The sequence below is a fragment of the Dromiciops gliroides genome, chromosome 6 (genome assembly GCF_019393635.1).
Source record: "Dromiciops gliroides isolate mDroGli1 chromosome 6, mDroGli1.pri, whole genome shotgun sequence".
NCBI classification, from domain to species: Eukaryota; Metazoa; Chordata; class Mammalia; order Microbiotheria; family Microbiotheriidae; genus Dromiciops; species Dromiciops gliroides.
Window position 1 is genome coordinate 164,892,299 of NC_057866.1, and position 16,817 is coordinate 164,909,115.

At 35.1% G+C, this 16,817-nt stretch overlaps 1 protein-coding gene across 1 annotated transcript in view; it reads right to left on the reverse strand.

Moving 5' to 3' along the window:
* LRBA (LPS responsive beige-like anchor protein) overlaps positions 1-16,817 on the reverse strand; it is a 762,673-nt gene that overhangs the window by 89,225 nt on the left and 656,631 nt on the right. Inside the window, 1 exon segment of the mRNA XM_043969784.1 lies at positions 2,837-3,004. Coding sequence (XP_043825719.1) covers positions 2,837-3,004 — 168 coding nt within the window.

The window sequence follows — 16,817 nt, forward strand, 5'->3', positions numbered from 1 at the left end:
TTTCTGATCTACAATGTATACAGCAACACATATTTTATTTGGTGTTCAAATTCAAACAAATTTTAAATTAAAAATATTCCCTACATGCATAATGCTCAGTAATTATATGGGTTAGTATAGCCTAGTATTAAGAAAATGTAATGGGGGCAGCTAGGTGGCGCAGTGGATAGAGCACCGGCCCTGGAGTCAGGAGGACCTGAGTTCAAATTTGACCTCAGACACTTAACACTTACTTGACCCCAATTGCCTCACCAAAAACCAAACCAAAACAAAAAAACCCAACAAGAAAATGTAATGATAAAATCTAGACTTAAATAAAATGAATAGGAGTAATCACTTCTATTCTTTTTATACAAGTAGTCTTTGATTTTAAAAAAATACATAACTTTTCAACTAAATATGGACCATCCATATGCACAAGAATTAGTTTATAAATTAATACAAAAGATCATAAAAGTAGATGTTTAGAGGTGCATTGGATCTGAGAAGATATCTTTTTAAACTCTTCATTTTGAAGAACAGGAAATTGAGGTTCAAAGAGTATAACTGACTTGCCTAATGTCACACATTAGTACATAGCAAAGGTAAGATTTGAATCTAAATCCTCTGATTTCTAAGTCAAAGTTCTTTTCATTGTACCAAGGAGTGGGGAAAAAGAAAGTAGAATCAAAGAAATAATACTAAAATGAAGGAATCAAATAAAGATAAATATCAAATAAAGATGAAATGCCTTTCTGAAATGACAATTTAAGTGACTGAGAAAATATTTCAACTTCCATACAATTTGAGTGTATATATCTAATGCCTCAATAATAAACTTAAGCTATTTCAATGGTGCCTGTGAGTCTATAACATCCAAAAAACCCCAAAGAGTTGATTTAGCCAACTGGGATAGAAAAACAAAAACAATGGGATCATACAGAGCCTCAAAGAAAGAAAAAAACTGATTCACTTGAATTTTCACTGCAATGTTATAGAACAGCATAGCAGAAAATATATGTTGTGTGGGTTACAAGAAAAAGATTGCTAGGTTTCATGTAAATCATAGTTACAGTTCTTATAGTTTACAGAGGGACTATGAAGATCCTTTAGTTTAACTCATTTGAGAGATGAAAAGTCAAATACAAAGTTGCAACAAGTTTCCCTATAATGCAAAATTTATTGGGATGCTGGACTTAGACCAAAAACATATAAGTTCCAATTCTGGATCTGTTACTTTTATAGGCTATTGATTTTCACTTATCACAGGTAGCCTCATTCTTTGTTTGCTTTTGGCCCTGAAATCTAAGTAAGAACAGTGTCTTGTACATAGTATATATTCAATAAAATCGATAAATGATCAAATACTGAGTTATTCCTTGTATATCATTAAAGAGTCTCAACTAAAAACTCAATCTAGTATTATTTTTTTAACCATTCCTCCATTTAACCATACTTTCATGGAAGAAATTTTGTTACCCAATGTCAATAGAAAATCAAGCAACAAGTTTCTTTCCTTCCTTCCTTCTTTCCTTCTCTCCCTATATGAAATTAGTGAAGTTGGTCCTTGGTCAAGAGATATACAGTCCATTACTAGGCTATTGCAATGAAGTCCTATTGTGATACCTCACTGTAGTGTGAAGGTGACCTTGGGTTATTGAAGGTTTTATCAGCAGAGTACAAACTCCACTAATTCTACCAACCTGGAAATGCTCCAAGTAGGGGAGATGTAATAATTACAAGAGAGATCTGATTTAAAATGAAGAATCTTTGAGGTATATAAAACCTTTCAATTGAATTATGCTTATCCTCTAACTTCAGAGCAGGACTCACTTTAAACTATTCCATTCAGAAAGGTAAAACTTAGTTATAAGGCCCGTGCTGAGGTTGCTGAGAGAGACATACAGCCAATAAGCTACAGAGAAAAGAAAGAAGAAGAGCAGTGATAGCATTTCAATTTCATTGGTCTCAGGCCACACAATTTTCTTTAAGTCCAAAGGCATCTAAAATATAAGGTGAGTCATCAAACATTTGCCTCTTCCCTGCTGCACATGGATATTTTAAGTCTGTATTTTAAATGTGTAAAGGTCAAAGGCAAAAGAATAGTTTAGCAGCCTTTAGCCTCAAATGGTCTTACATCTAATCCTACTCCCCAAGTTCCTAATATTTTAAATGCTCTATAGCTATAGGGAGAAGGCCATTTGTCTAGAAACTACTTTCCATTGACCTATGGGGGGCAGGGGGTTGTTTGGTTTTTTTTGGTGGGGCAATGAGGGTTAAGTGACTTGCCCAGGGTCACACAGCTAGTAATTGTCAAGTGTCTGAGGCCAAATTTGAACTCAAGTCCTCCTGAATCTAAGGCTGGTGCTTTATCCACTGAGCCACCTAGCTACCCCCAATAATAATTTTTTTGAAGACCATATAATATGAACTTTTGCAGAAGTTCTTCAGAATAGCTTTTTCTACAAGGTACAATTATCTCTGGGTACAGTAACTCTTTTGACTGATGCTTACAAACATCACACAATGTTTCCCTCACTGAAAGGTAAAAACACACTAGGCTAAGAACCTGAACAGAAAAATACAAGTAACTTTTCCATAAAAGTAAACATTTCCTTTATTTTTATGTGATGTTTGAATCCCTGAAGCAATTTTATTTACAAAATAATGCTTAAAATCAAATGAAAAGCTGAGATGAAAGAAACTATATACTTACTGCTCAAGTGCATTTGAAATAAATATCTTAAAAAGTATAAAGCCAGTGATATATAGTATTACCAGATTTGCGACACATTCAAAAATAACCTTACACATTTGAAATGGGGAATTAAATAACTCTCTCAATAAAGAAGCTTACCTCTCTCAATATAGGATCTGTTATTGAACTCAGATTGACAGCTCCCTCATAGGTCAGGTAATAGAATACATTAAGGGCTCGGACTGCCTCTGGCCCTTGCTGTTTATAGCCAAAAATGAGATCGATCCACTGGTGAAGCTGGCAGGAAACAAATTCACTCTCTAAGGCCTGTAACAAAGAATAAATTGCATTATTTTGACCAATTCTATTTGGAAAAAAAGTACATTTTATTAAAAAAAAAGTTATTTGGCATATTATAATTTGTCAAGCATTGAAAAAAGATTATTTCTGGGAATTATATTTTAGCAGGGAATAAATATACCAACTAATGATACAATAAATTTCTCACATAGTTAAAGAAAGAAAAAATATATACATATATAATGTCCTTTAGAGAAAACTCAAAGATAACAGAAGCTTTAACACACCGGTAAATTTTCTTGGAATTATATGATATATAATACTATTTAAAAGTTATTGTTGGAAAATGCACACTTAATAGAGATTAAATTCTGAATTTATATATTTTTTATTTTTGGTGATTTCACTGGTATGAGGAACTCTCAATGAAGAAACTTCTTCATCCACTGTAGATGGGACAATCTTTTTCTAACTTAGAGGTACAAAGGCAATGAGACAAAGTCAAAGGCTGAGGGTCCCACAGCTAATAGAGGAATCAAAGGTAAGACGAACTCAGCCCACTCAAAGGCATTCAGTCAGTAAATGTTTGTTAAATGTTTACCATGTGCCAAGCACTAAGCTAAGTAATGGGGAAATAAAGATAAAAAGATAGTCTCTATATTCAAGGAGTTGAATAGGGTAGACAATATGCAAACAACTACATACAATCGACGTATATACAAGATAAATTGGAAAGAACCATCAGAGGGAAGGCACTAGAATTAAAAGAGGCGGCGTAGGTAAGGTTGGGAAAGACTTCCCACTGCAGGAGGTACTGATGAGGAGGAGGAAGAAGAGCATTCCAGTCACAGGGGAAAAGCCCATGAAAATGCCTGTGGTCAGAAGATGGAGGGCCCTGAGTGAGGAATAGCTAAGTCAGCTTTCTATCCACTATTTGATGCTGACTTTCTTGAATTTACAGTAGATTAAATTCTTTTTTAAAATGGAAGGATTGCATTAAGGAATATGCAAAATTTTAAAATGACTAAATCTCTTGAAGGGATCAAGTACATATTCATTAACAGATATAATATGCCAGAACATATTGACACTTCCTAAACACTGATACTGAAAATGCTATTTTCCCCCCAGGGAGTATTTTATAAAACTAGACAAAATAATAACAAAAATCATTTGAAGGAAAAAAAGTTCTAGAATTTCTAGGGAAAGTATGAAAAAAAAAAACAGGAATGAAGGGGAAATAGCACTTCCAAACTTCATATTACATTACAAAACAGTAATCAGCAGAATTATTTAGTTCTAGTTTAAAAAAAGAAAATCTCAAGAACAGACTTAATAAGAAAGAATCAGAAAAAAAAATCAGAAACAAGTGAATGGAATAGTCAGTGTTTAATAATCCTAAAGAACATAAATTCCTTAGGAAAGAACTCCTTGATTTTTCTTTTCTTTTTAACAATGGCATGTATTTATTTATTTGGGGAGATTTTCTTTCCCCCCCAATATATTTTTATTTATTCCATTAAATATTTCTCAATTACATGTAAAAATTTTAAACGTTCTTTTTTAAAATTTGAGTTCCAAATTCTCTTCCTCCCTCCCCCGAGGAGGCAAGCATGTTGATAAAAACTATATATGAAGTCATACAAAACATATTTCTATATTAGCCATGTTGCCAAAGAAAAAACCAACCAAAATCCCCAAGAAAAAGAAAGGTTAAAAAAAAAAAAAGATACTTTGACCTGCATTGAGATTCCATCAGTTTTTTCTCTGGAAGTAGATAGCATTTTCATTGTTAAGTCATTTGGAACTGTCTTGGATGATTGTATTGCTGAGAACAGTTAAGTCATTTACAGCTTATCATTGTACAATATTGCTGTTACTGTGTACAGTGTTCTCCCTGTTCTGTTCAATTCACTGTGCATCAGTTCATATATGTCTTCTCAGGTTTTTCTGATGGCATCCTGCTAATCATTTCTTTTTTTTATCATAAAAGTATTTTATTATTTTCCAGTTATGTATAATAGTTTTCAACATTTATTTTCATAAGATGCTTAGTTCCAAATTTTTCTCCCTCTCACCCTTTCCCCCCCTCCCCAAGACAGAAAGCAATCTGATATAGGTTATATGTGTATGATCACATTAAGCATATTTCTGTATTAGTCATGTTGTGAAAGAAGAATCAGAACACAAGGGGAAACCTCAAAAAAGAAAAAAAAAGTCAAAAAGTAGAAACGTATGGTTCAATCTGCATTCAGAATCCACAGTTCTTTTGTATGGATGTGGAGAACATTTTCTATCATGATTTCTTTGGAATTGTGTTGGAACATTGCACTGCTGAGAAGAGCCAAGTCTATTTCAGCTGATCATCACACAATGTTGCTGTTACTATGTACAATGTTCTCCTGATTCTGCTTACTTCACTCAGCATCAGTCCACTTAAGTCTTTCTAGGTTTTTCTGAAATCTGCCTGCTCATCATTTCTTACAGTACAATAGTATTCCATTACATTCATATACCACAACTTGTTCTACCATTCCCCAATTGATTGGCATTCCCTCAATTTTCAACTCTTTGCCACCACAAAAACAGTTGCTATGAATATTTTTATACTATAGGTCCTTTTCCTTTTTTGTTGGTGTCTTTGAGAGAAGTGGTGTTGCTGGGCCCAAGGATATGAACAGTTCTATAGCCCTTTGGGGACAGTTCTAAATTGTTCTCCAGAATGGTTGGATCAATTCATAACTCTGCCAGCAGTGCATTAGTATTTCAATTTTTTTTCACATTCCCTCCAACGTTTGTCATTTTCCTTTTCTCTCAAATTAGCCAATCTGATAAGTGTGAAGTAGTATCTCAGAGTTGTTTTAATTTGCATTTCTCTAATCAATAGTGATTCAGTGTACTTTTTCATGACTAGATAGCTTTGATTACTTCATCTGAAAAGTGTTCATATCCTTTGACCATTTATCAAGTGGGGAATGACTCATTCTTATAAATTTGACTTAGTTCTCTATATATTTGAGAAATGAGGTTTTCAGCAGAGAAACTTTTGGTAAAATTTCCCCTAATTTCTTTTTTTCCCTTCTAATCTTGGTAGCATTTATTTTGTTTGTGCAAAAGTCTTTTAATTTAATGTAATCAAAACTATCCATTTTATATCTCATAATTCTATCTATCTGTATAGTCATAAATTTTTCCCTTATCCATAGATCTAACAGGTAAAATTTTCCCTGCTTCCCTAATTTGCTTATGGTATCATATCACCTTTTAAGTCTAAGTCATGTACTCATTTTGGCCTTCTTGGTATATGCTAAGAGATGTTGGTCTATGGCTAGTTTCTGCCAAATTGCCCTTTCTGACAATAACTGCAGGAAAACTTGGAAAGTAGTATGGAAGAAAATAGTTTCAGACTAACATTTTGTACCATATGTCATAAAAACCTCAAAATGGATTTACAACCTGAATATGAATGTCAACACTATAAAAAAATTGAAAAGAACAATATCAGGTACCTTTTGAAATTATAGCTAGAAGAGAATTCTTAACCAAATGAGAGCAAGAGGTAATCCCAAAAGAAAAAAAGATTTAGATTACATAAAATGGAAATATTGCTTAAAAAAAAAATAGAATCAGGGCACAGTGGTAGCACAGTGAATAGAGCACTGGCCCTGGAGTCAGGAGGACCTGAGTTCAAATCCGGACTCAGACACTTGACACTTACTAGCTGTGTGACCTTAGGCAAGTAACTTAACGCCAAGTGCCTCGCCAAACAAACAAACAAAAAAAGAATCAACCTAACAAGATTAAGGATGGATATTGTCAAACTGGGGGTAGGGGTGGGGAGAAAACCAAACCTTTTTTCTTTGAGCTTCCAATGGCTCACCTCTCATCTGAAGATCTTAGTTTATATTTCTTTCCCCCCAACAAAAAGAGGTCATTCACCCACAATTTTCTTTTCTGTCTTCTCCCATTTTCTCAAATTACTCAGACATCTCCAACCACTACATCCTCCTTCACCATCTTACATCCACAATCTGTCCTTGATTCTATCCCATCTCATATGGATCCAGCAGGTTGTTTTCATTATTTATCCCATTTCTCTCTATGATCTTCAATCACTCCTTATTGACTGGTCTTTTCCCTTCTGCATATAAGCATACTAATATTTCCCACTCTGAAGTTATCAATGATCTTTTAATGTGCAAAGCTAATGGCCTTTTCTCAAATCTTCACCAGAAGTGACTCCTCTGCAACATTTAACACTGCCAGCTACACTATCCTCCTAGAAACTCTCTCCACTCTAGGTTTTTCTGACACGTTTCTCCTGATTTTCTTGATAGCTCCTTTTAACTCTCCTTTGCTAGATCTTTCTCCCATCATACCCACTTCATCCATTTCATACCTACTCAGTAACCCTTGTTGCCTGCTCCAGACCAGAACCTGAACACTTTCCTCTTTTCCTCCTATGTTATCTCCCTCGACGATCTTTATCAATTCCTATGGGCAGAATTATAATTTCTATGGTTATGATTCTCAGATCATATTTCCAACACTAGTCTCTCTCACATGAGTTCAAATCTCACACTATCAATTGCCTTTTAGACATTATGTAAACAGATCAAACTCAACATGTCCAAAATAGAATTCATTAATTCCCATTCCGCATTTCCCTCCTGCACCTCCAAGCTCTCCTCTTTTCAAAATTTTGTATTACTGTTGAGGGTCCAAACATCTTCCCAGTCATCCATGCTCACAATTTTGGTGTCATCCTCAATTCCTCACTTTCTCTTCACCCCAAATATCCAATGTGTTGTTGCCATATCTTGTCATTTTTGCCTTCATAGCATCTCTTATATATATTCCCTTCTCACCACACACACACACACACACACACCCCTAAATTCAGGCTATTATAATTTCTCATCTGAATAATTACAATAATCATTTAATTGTTTTCCCTGGTTCAAGTTTCTTCCTCCTGTAATCCATTCTTCACTCAGCTACAAATATGATATTTTAATGTCACATACACACACCTCACCTCAATTAGCTCTACTAGTTAGCTATTATCTCAAGGATCAAACATTATACCCTCATTTTGGCATTTAACATCTTTTATAACCTGGCTTCCTCTTACCTTCTAGTCACCTCATACTTTACTTCCCTCCATACACTCTATGACAATTGCTTACTGCCCCTTACATAAGAAAGACACTGCATGTATTGACTTTGTGCCATTTCAAAGGATGTCCTTCATGCCTGGAAAGTTCTTGCTCCTTACTCTGCCTACTGGCTTCCTTAAAAATTCAGCTCAAATCCAACCTTTTACAGGACCTTCTTTCTTTCACATTCTCCCAGCTTCTAGCCCCATCCCCTCTGAGATTATCTTCTATCTACTGTACATGTGTGTATAACATCCATGTTTATTTGCATATTGTTTCTTCCATTAGTTTGTGTGTTTGTGAGGGCAAGGGATGATCTTGCCTGACTTTGTATCCTTGGTAATTAGCACAATGCCTGCAATAAGGTAAATACTTAATAAATGCTTATTAACTGATTGATTCTCTAGGGGTTTAATATCCATAGTAAATAGAAAATTAGCACAAATACATGACTAAGAATCATTCCTTACTAGGTAAGTAGCTAAAGGATATGAACAAACAGTTCTCAAAAGGACTGAAAACCACTAACAATCACAAGAAATATTTATCTAACACATTAATAGTAAGAAAAATGGAAATCAAAGAAATTCTATGGTTTAAGCTCTGTCATAAGACCAGCATTTCCTGAGCAACTTCTTTCAAAGAAACTAAATGCCACTGTATCCTTTGCTATATGTTCTTGCCATGTTAGGGCCAAATAAATCCCCTTTGTTAAAAGTTCAGTGACAGGGAATCAGAGTCAAGATGGTGAAGTAAGAATTAGCAGTTTTGTCTAAATTCCTTCACATCCTCCCCTACAATGACTTTTAAGAGCACCAACACAAATTCTGATTAGGAAATCCAAGAAAAAAAAAATCCCAGTGAGTCACTTTTCCAGCCCAGGGCAGCTTAGGAAAAAAGAGAGGTCTATAGACACTGGAGTCAAGGCTGGCCAGGAGTGTTGTGCTGGTTCAGAGTCACAACAGATAGAAACTGCAGCAAGGAGTAGCCCAGCACTCAAGGGCACTCAAGTAAGGGGACTGACCCCCTAGGCAGAAACCCAGGGCTAGTATTTGGAGCAAGAATTGGTCTCATAGAGCATCTCTGTGATGTATTACGCAGTCCTAGGGTAGGATGAGTATCCACAGTTGCGAAAGAGCAGGGGTCCTATCTATGTAAGAAGCAAAAAGTTCCAGAACCATAGCTTGGTGGCTTAGTTCTAGAAAGGTTCATGGGAGATAAAAAGGATAATTTTGATTACATAAAATTTAAAAGTTTTTGTACAAATAAAACCACCACAGCTAAAATTAGAAGAAAAAGAAGAAACTGATGGGGGGAGGGGGCATCTCTGTAGCAAGCTTCTCTGATACAGGTCTCATTTCTCAAATATATAGGGACCTTAAACAAAATTATAAGAATAAGAGCCATTTCCCAACTGATAAAAGGTCATAGGATAGGAACAGGAAGTTTTTGGAGAAAAAAAAATCAAAGTCATCAATAGTCATATGAGAAAATGCTCCAAATAACTAATGATTAGAGAAATGCAAATTAAAATAACTTTGAAGTAACCAACTCACACCCATCAAATTGGCTGAGATGGCAAAAAAAAAAAAGAAAAAGAAAATGGCAAATATTAGAAGGAATAAGGGAAAAGAGGCACACTGATGTACTACTATTGGTAGAGTTATGAATTAATACAAACATTGTGGAAAGCAATTTGGAACTATGGTTAAAAAAAACACCACCAAACTCTAAAACTGTGCATACCCTTTAATCCAGTAATATCACTACTAAGTCTATACCTCAAAGAGATCAAAGAGAAAGGGTAAACACCTATATGTACAAAAATATAGCAGCTCTTTGAGAGATGGCAAAAAATTGGAAACTGAGGGGTTGTCCATATATTGGGGAATGGTTGAACAAGTTGCTATATAAATGTGATGGACTACTATTGGGGTTGTATGAAATTATGGAGGCGGTACTTTCAGAAAAACCTGGGAAGACTTATATGAACTACTGCAAACTGACAAGAGCAGAACTAAGAGTACGATTTACATAGTAAAAGGAATATTATAAAGATAATCAGTTGTGAAGGGCTTGGGTATTTTGAGAATCACAATGATCCACTACAGTTTCAAAGGACTCACGATGAAAAATGCTGTTTGTACCCAGATAGAGAAGTAATGAACTTAGGATACAGAATGAAGCTTATTTTTTTTCTCTTGCCTTTTCAAACACCCCAGAATATGGCTCATGTAGACATCTGTTTTGCATTACTTCATATTTGTAATGAGTTTTGTGTTTCTTGCCATTACAATGGGGGTGGGGGGTGAAGGGAAAGAATCTAGAACTGAAAATAAAAGAAAATTGAATGAAAAATGAAAAGTTCATTAACTTTTTATAAGTGCTTCATTTTGTACCAATAGCAAACCTGAACTAAGTAGGTCCTAGTGTTAGAGATACACCTCACATACTGGAAAAGATCATAAAGGCTGATAATAGTGTTGTTTGCTGTTGTTTATCCTGCATTTTAAAAGAGAACCAATGACATCACCGTGTAATGGTCAATGTCCTGACTTGCACATGAATTAGATTTAAGTGAGGCAGAGTTGCACTGAGTCATAAGGCTTCACTCTCTCTTCCAGAGTCATCAAAGTCCAGTGGCAAGACAAAAGTCAAGAAGACTGCAGTGGCCCAGGATGCAGTAGATTTGGTTAGTGTCTTTGCTGTCTGACCGAGCTCTAAATGCCCCACAGTGCCTGCTTCATCTGCTTTCACGACCAAAGAAACAAACTGTCCTCACCCGCTCGTTTCAGCAGGTGAAGTCTCCACGTGCTTGGGACAGCCGTCCTCTTAACTCGCTGATGGGTTTGAGGCCTGTCAGCTACTCTTGAGCTGGTTTAGCCCATCTGCCAAGATGGTCTTACTAGTGTGTGGCTGCTGCTCATGCTATAGCTTCTTGGAGCCAAGTCAAGAGTTGGGTGTCAAGTAAACACCAAAGGTGGATAAGTAAGCCTGAAAAGGGCTTGACAAGCCCTTGTACCAGACGTGCTAGTCCTTCCTGAACAGCCCATAAACCTCAATATTGTAGGAGTTGCAGAAGGATATACATTGTTGGTCTAATTGTGAACTGATTAAACCATTCTAGAAAACAATTTGGAACTGTGTGAAAAGATCACCTTAATAAATTCACGCACTTGGTCTTATCATCAAACCAAAAGGCCAAAGACAGCAAGAAAGGTGACGACATACAAAGAAATATTCAAAGCAGTACTTTTGTAGTAGCAAAACAGCAGACACAAAGTAGGTATAAACTGATTTAAGAATAGCTAAGCAAATTAGGGTACATAAATGTACTGAAATATTGGTACTACATAAGCACAGAGACAGGGAATACTCTGATTTCTCTGAAACAGGGAACTCTCAATGAGGAAAAATCTACTTGTGCAGCCTGCACAGAATCTACAACTTAAAATCTAGAGCTCTGATGGGATACTATGCATTTACTTCACTTGCCAGGGACACTTAGTCAGGATGTGTCAAAGAGAGAATACTTGAAACCATGGTTTCCTGACTGTGTGGATATCTCTTCATGTACTACCCCATGGTTTTCCATCATAAATGAAAATGTGAAAAATTTAGAAAAGGGAAGACTTGGACGAAATACTGAAGAGTGAAGTAAGCAGAACCAAGATAGTAATATATATTAAGTCAATGACAACAAGCATGTATTAAAAACCTACTATAATAATAATGAACACAATGAATATGAAAATATATACAGAAAAATAGCAGTAAAATCAAATAAAATCATATGGTGCATAATTATAGTGACTAAACTTGGCCCCAGAGAAGTGAGAAAATGCAGCCCTTTCCTTTTACTTAAGAAGTGAGGTAGAATAGGGGTGGATTATTGTGTGAGCTGTCAGAATATGGCTAAAGTGTTGGTTAGTTTTGTCAAACTGCTTTTTATGTCTTTATTTTTAATACTTGTTATAAGAAATGGCTTACTTGGTAGTGGAGGGAAGAGGAATATATTTGGAAATGAAAGTGATGTAAAATGAAAGGCATCAATAAAAGTTATTTTATTTTATTTTTTGTGGGGCAATGAGGGTTAAGTGACTTGCCCAGGGTCACACAGCTAGTAAGTGTCAAGTGCCTGGGGCTGGATTTGAACTCAGGTCCTCTCAAATCCAAGGCCAGTGCTTTATCCACAGTAAAAATAATTTTAAAAGAAAATGCTGTTCACAAGCTGTTTACAGATACTAGATTCATTGTTCTGACTCAAATGTTTTATCAGTCCAGTTTAAAACAAAAAATACACAATTTAGCAAAAGCTATATGTAAAAAGTATATGTAAAAATAAACATAAAAACAAATTTAATTTCCATTTAGTTTATTCAAAACATTTATTGCAAAACCAAAGATTATTCTGAGGTCTTTGTAGCAATTTGCTTCTTTTTTTTTTTAAACTAGGTTCCAGTTTTAAAAATTAAATTACTGAGATATCATAGGTATTTTCAAGAAAAAAAATTTGTGATAAAAAGGCTGATTCAATTTGAAAAGTAAATATTTGCTTTCTCAAAACCATTAGAAAAACTGGGGAAAAAACTTGCATCTCAAACTTTTTGAAAGTTACTAAATGTAGAATACTTGTTAGGCTGAAGTCATAGTTCAGATGAATTGTTTTTGGTAAATAGAGTAAAAGATTTTCGAAATCATTATAGTCGTTGCAGTGTAACCACTACATAAATTACCCTAACGTAATGAAAATACCAGTCCCAAAGAAACCTGACATAATTCTATTTCAACACAAATTTGAAATAGATATTTGAAACATTTATTTTTAAAATAATTCTGAAAATTTATTATATTAGTTTTAAAACCAGTCAAGTATTTTAACTAAGTTTGTATGAAAAGAAATGGAAATTTTTGCATATGTTTAGTCATTTAAATACTGTATTTCAAATTAGACATTAATCTAAAAACCTGACAAACATTAGTTATTAGGTTTTTTTGTTTTGTTTTGTTTTGTGGGGCAATTGGGGTTAAGTGACTTGCCCAGGGTCACACAGCTAGTAAGTGTCAAGTGTCTGAGGCTGGATTTGAACTCAGGTCCTCCTGAATCCAGGGCCAGTACTCTATCCACTGCACCACCTAGAGGCCCCTAGTTATTAGTTTTTAATATCATCTAGCAAGAAATGAAAAGAATGAGTCTGAGATGAACTTATGGGGTTGGCACATCAAGTATCAATATGAATTTCTGTGATGAAATTATAATCGCTGTTATGATGTCTTCAGTTATACACTAGTCACTACTAGTATATAGCAGGTGACATAGTAGATAGAGTGCTGGACTTACAAACTGGAAGATCTGGGGTTGAATTTTGCCTCAGATACTTACCAGTGATGTGACCTTAGACAAGTCAGATAAAATTCTAGTCATTAATTTCCTCATCTGCAAAATGAGGGTAATAAAATTAAGAGGTTTAATGTGAGAATGAGTTAATATATGAGTGTTTTTAAAACTTTAAAATAAATATTTCATATTATATGTCTTATATTATATAAATGGTTTTATATAAATGTTTTCATCTTTACCTACTGGCTTCTCTGGCTTCCTTTAAGTCCTAACTAAAATCCTGTCTTATACAGAGGGCCTTTCCAACTTCTCTTAACTCTTTCTTTCTCTTAATTATTTCCTACTTATACTGTATATAACTTGTGTACACATATTTGCTTACTTGTCATCTCCCCCATTAGACTATGAATTCCTTGAGGGCAGGGACTGTCTTTTGTTTTCCTTTTCATAAGATTTAGAGTTCCAAATTTTTCTCCCTGCCTCCCTCCCTTTCCTCCCCCCTCCACAAGATCGCAATCAGGTTATGTGTACAATCCACAAGTGTTCTTTTTATCAGTTCTTTTTATAGGGAGTTATAGTAAGCTTCCTCATTAGTTCCTTGGGATTGTCTTGGATCATTGCACTGCAGAGAGTAGTTAAGTCATTCACAATTGCTCATTGAACAATACTGCTGTCACTATGCACAATTTGCTCCTTTCAGACCCAGACAAACTTAACAAAATGGTAAGCAGGAAAGAATTTAAGAAATTTAGAACAGTTAGTTGGCTTCTTTAAGGTATTTTTCAAGGAATTAACTAAGACAAGGAAAGAATTATAGGGCAATAACTATTTTTTTTAAGTATTTTATTATTTTCCAGTTACACGTACAGATAGTTTTCAACATTTGTTTATATAAGATTTCCCATTTCAAATTTTTCTCCCTCCCTCCCCTAGACAGCAGGTAATCTGATATAGGTTTTATATATATATATATATATAAAACATTAAACATATTTCTGCATTAGTCATATTATAATAGAAGAATCAGAGCAAAAAGGAAAAACCTCAAAAAAGAAAAACAACAGCACCAAAAAGAAAAGAAATAGTATGGTCCAATCAGCATCCATATTCCACAATTCCTTCTTTTTTTTCTGGATTTGGAGAGCCTTTCCATCATGAGTCCTTTGGAACTTTCTTGTACCGTTGGATTGGTGAGAAGAATCTAGTCTATCACAGTTGATCAACACATAATGTTGATGATACTGTGTATAATGTTCTCCTGGTTCTGCTCATCTCACTCAGCATCAGTTCATGCAAGTCCTTCCAGGTTTCTCTGAACTCCTCCTGCTCATCGTTTCTTACAGCACAATAGTATTCCATTACATTCATATACCACAGATTGTTCAGCCATCCCCCAATTGATGGGCATTCAATTCCTTGCCACCACAAAAAGAACAGCTATAAATATTTTTCTACATGTGGGAACTTTTCCTTTTTCTGTGATCTCTTTGGGATGCAGACCTAGTAGTGGTATTGCTAGGTCAAAGGGTATGCACAGTCCCATAGCTCTTTGGGCATAGTTTCAAATTGCTCTCCAGAATGGTTGAATCAGTTCATAACTTCACCAACAATGCATTAGTGTTCCAATTTTCCCATAGCTTCTCCAACATTTATTATTTTCCTTTTTTGTCATATTAGCCAATCTGATAGGTGTCAGGTGGTACCTCAGAGTTTTTTGTTTTAATTTGCATTTCTCTAATCAGTAGTGATTTAAAGCATTTTTTCATATGGCAATACATACCTTTGATTTCTTCATCTGAAAATTGCCTGTTCATATCCTTTGACTATTTCTCAATTGCAGAATGACTTGCATTCTTATAAATTTGATTTAGTTCCCTATACATTATATATTTTAGAAATGAGGCCTTTATCAGAAACACTGGCTATAAAAAATGTTTCCCAGTTTCCTGCATACCTTCTAATTTTGGATGCATTGCTTCTGTTTGTACAAAAACTTTTAAATTTAATGTAATCAAAATCATCCATTTTGCATTTCATAGTGTTCTCTATCTCTTGTTTGGTCATAAATTGTTTTCCTCTCCACAGATCTGAGAGGTAAACTATTCCTTCTTCTTCTTATTTATCTATGGTATCACCCTTTGTGTCTAAATCATGTACCCATTTTGACCTTATTTTAGTATATGGTGTAAGATCTTGGTCTATGCCTACATTCTGCCATACTATCTTCCAGTTTTCCCAGCAGTTTTTGTCAAATACTGAGTTCCTATCCCAGAAGCTGGAGTCTTTGGGTTTACCAAACAGTAGACTACTATAGTAATTTACTACTGTATCTCCTGTGCCTAACCTATAAAAAGCTTTCTTAAGGAGTTTAACCTTGAAAGGGAGCAGAGACTTAAGTGTAAGTTCCTCTCTGAGTAGGTATGCTTCATTTTTTTGTACTTTTATCCCCAGTGCCTAGCACAATTCCTGTCATTTATTAGGTGCTTAATAGATTTTTGTTGATTGATCATTTTACAAATGAGAATCCTGGGTCCTGCCAAGGTAAGTTGCCTAAGGCCACATAGGTAGTAGGTAGGAGAGACTGGATTTTAAGACCTAGACTCCAAATCCAGGCCTTTTCCCAATGAGAGTGTATATCCCCCAAAAAGAGAGCCCCCCCACACACACATGTACACACATGAGCATGCACAAGGAAGAAAAGGTGGTAAGATAACCGTAAGCATTAATCTTAATCCTACAAATAAATGTACTGGTTACTGGTTCTCATTTTCTCTTTAGTTTTCTGACTTTGCTTTCTTGAATCTCATGCTACTGTCCCCTAAAGCTTTTCATTCTTTTATTTCTCAGGCTATGTCCTTCTGAAATTGCCCTCCCCCTCCCATTATAGCCAGACTCTGAATGCTTTAGTCCCATCTTTCTTCTACCTTTACCTTACAGTTTTCAAGTAATATTCCAATTGGAGCAATAAATATACAATAAACCAACCCATTCATTTACATTCCTGAGACTCTAATTGAAGGGATTTGGGGGGAAGGGTGGGGGGCACATATCAAGCTAGTTTTAAAATGTAATGTTATCTATATTTTATTGAATTTTATTAAATATTTCTCAATTATATTTTAATCTGGTTCAGGTTGTACTCAGTAGCCAGGGCTGATTGACATTACTGATCTAGATTGTCATTCTCAATAGAAAGCATTTCCCTTCTTCAAGGACCTAGTTGGTTATTTCGTTATCCAGTCTTTTTTTTTGGGGGGGGGGGGCAGGGCAATGGGGGTTAAGCGACTTGTCCAGGGTTACACAGCTAGTAAATGTCAAGTGTCTGAGGCTGGATTTGAAC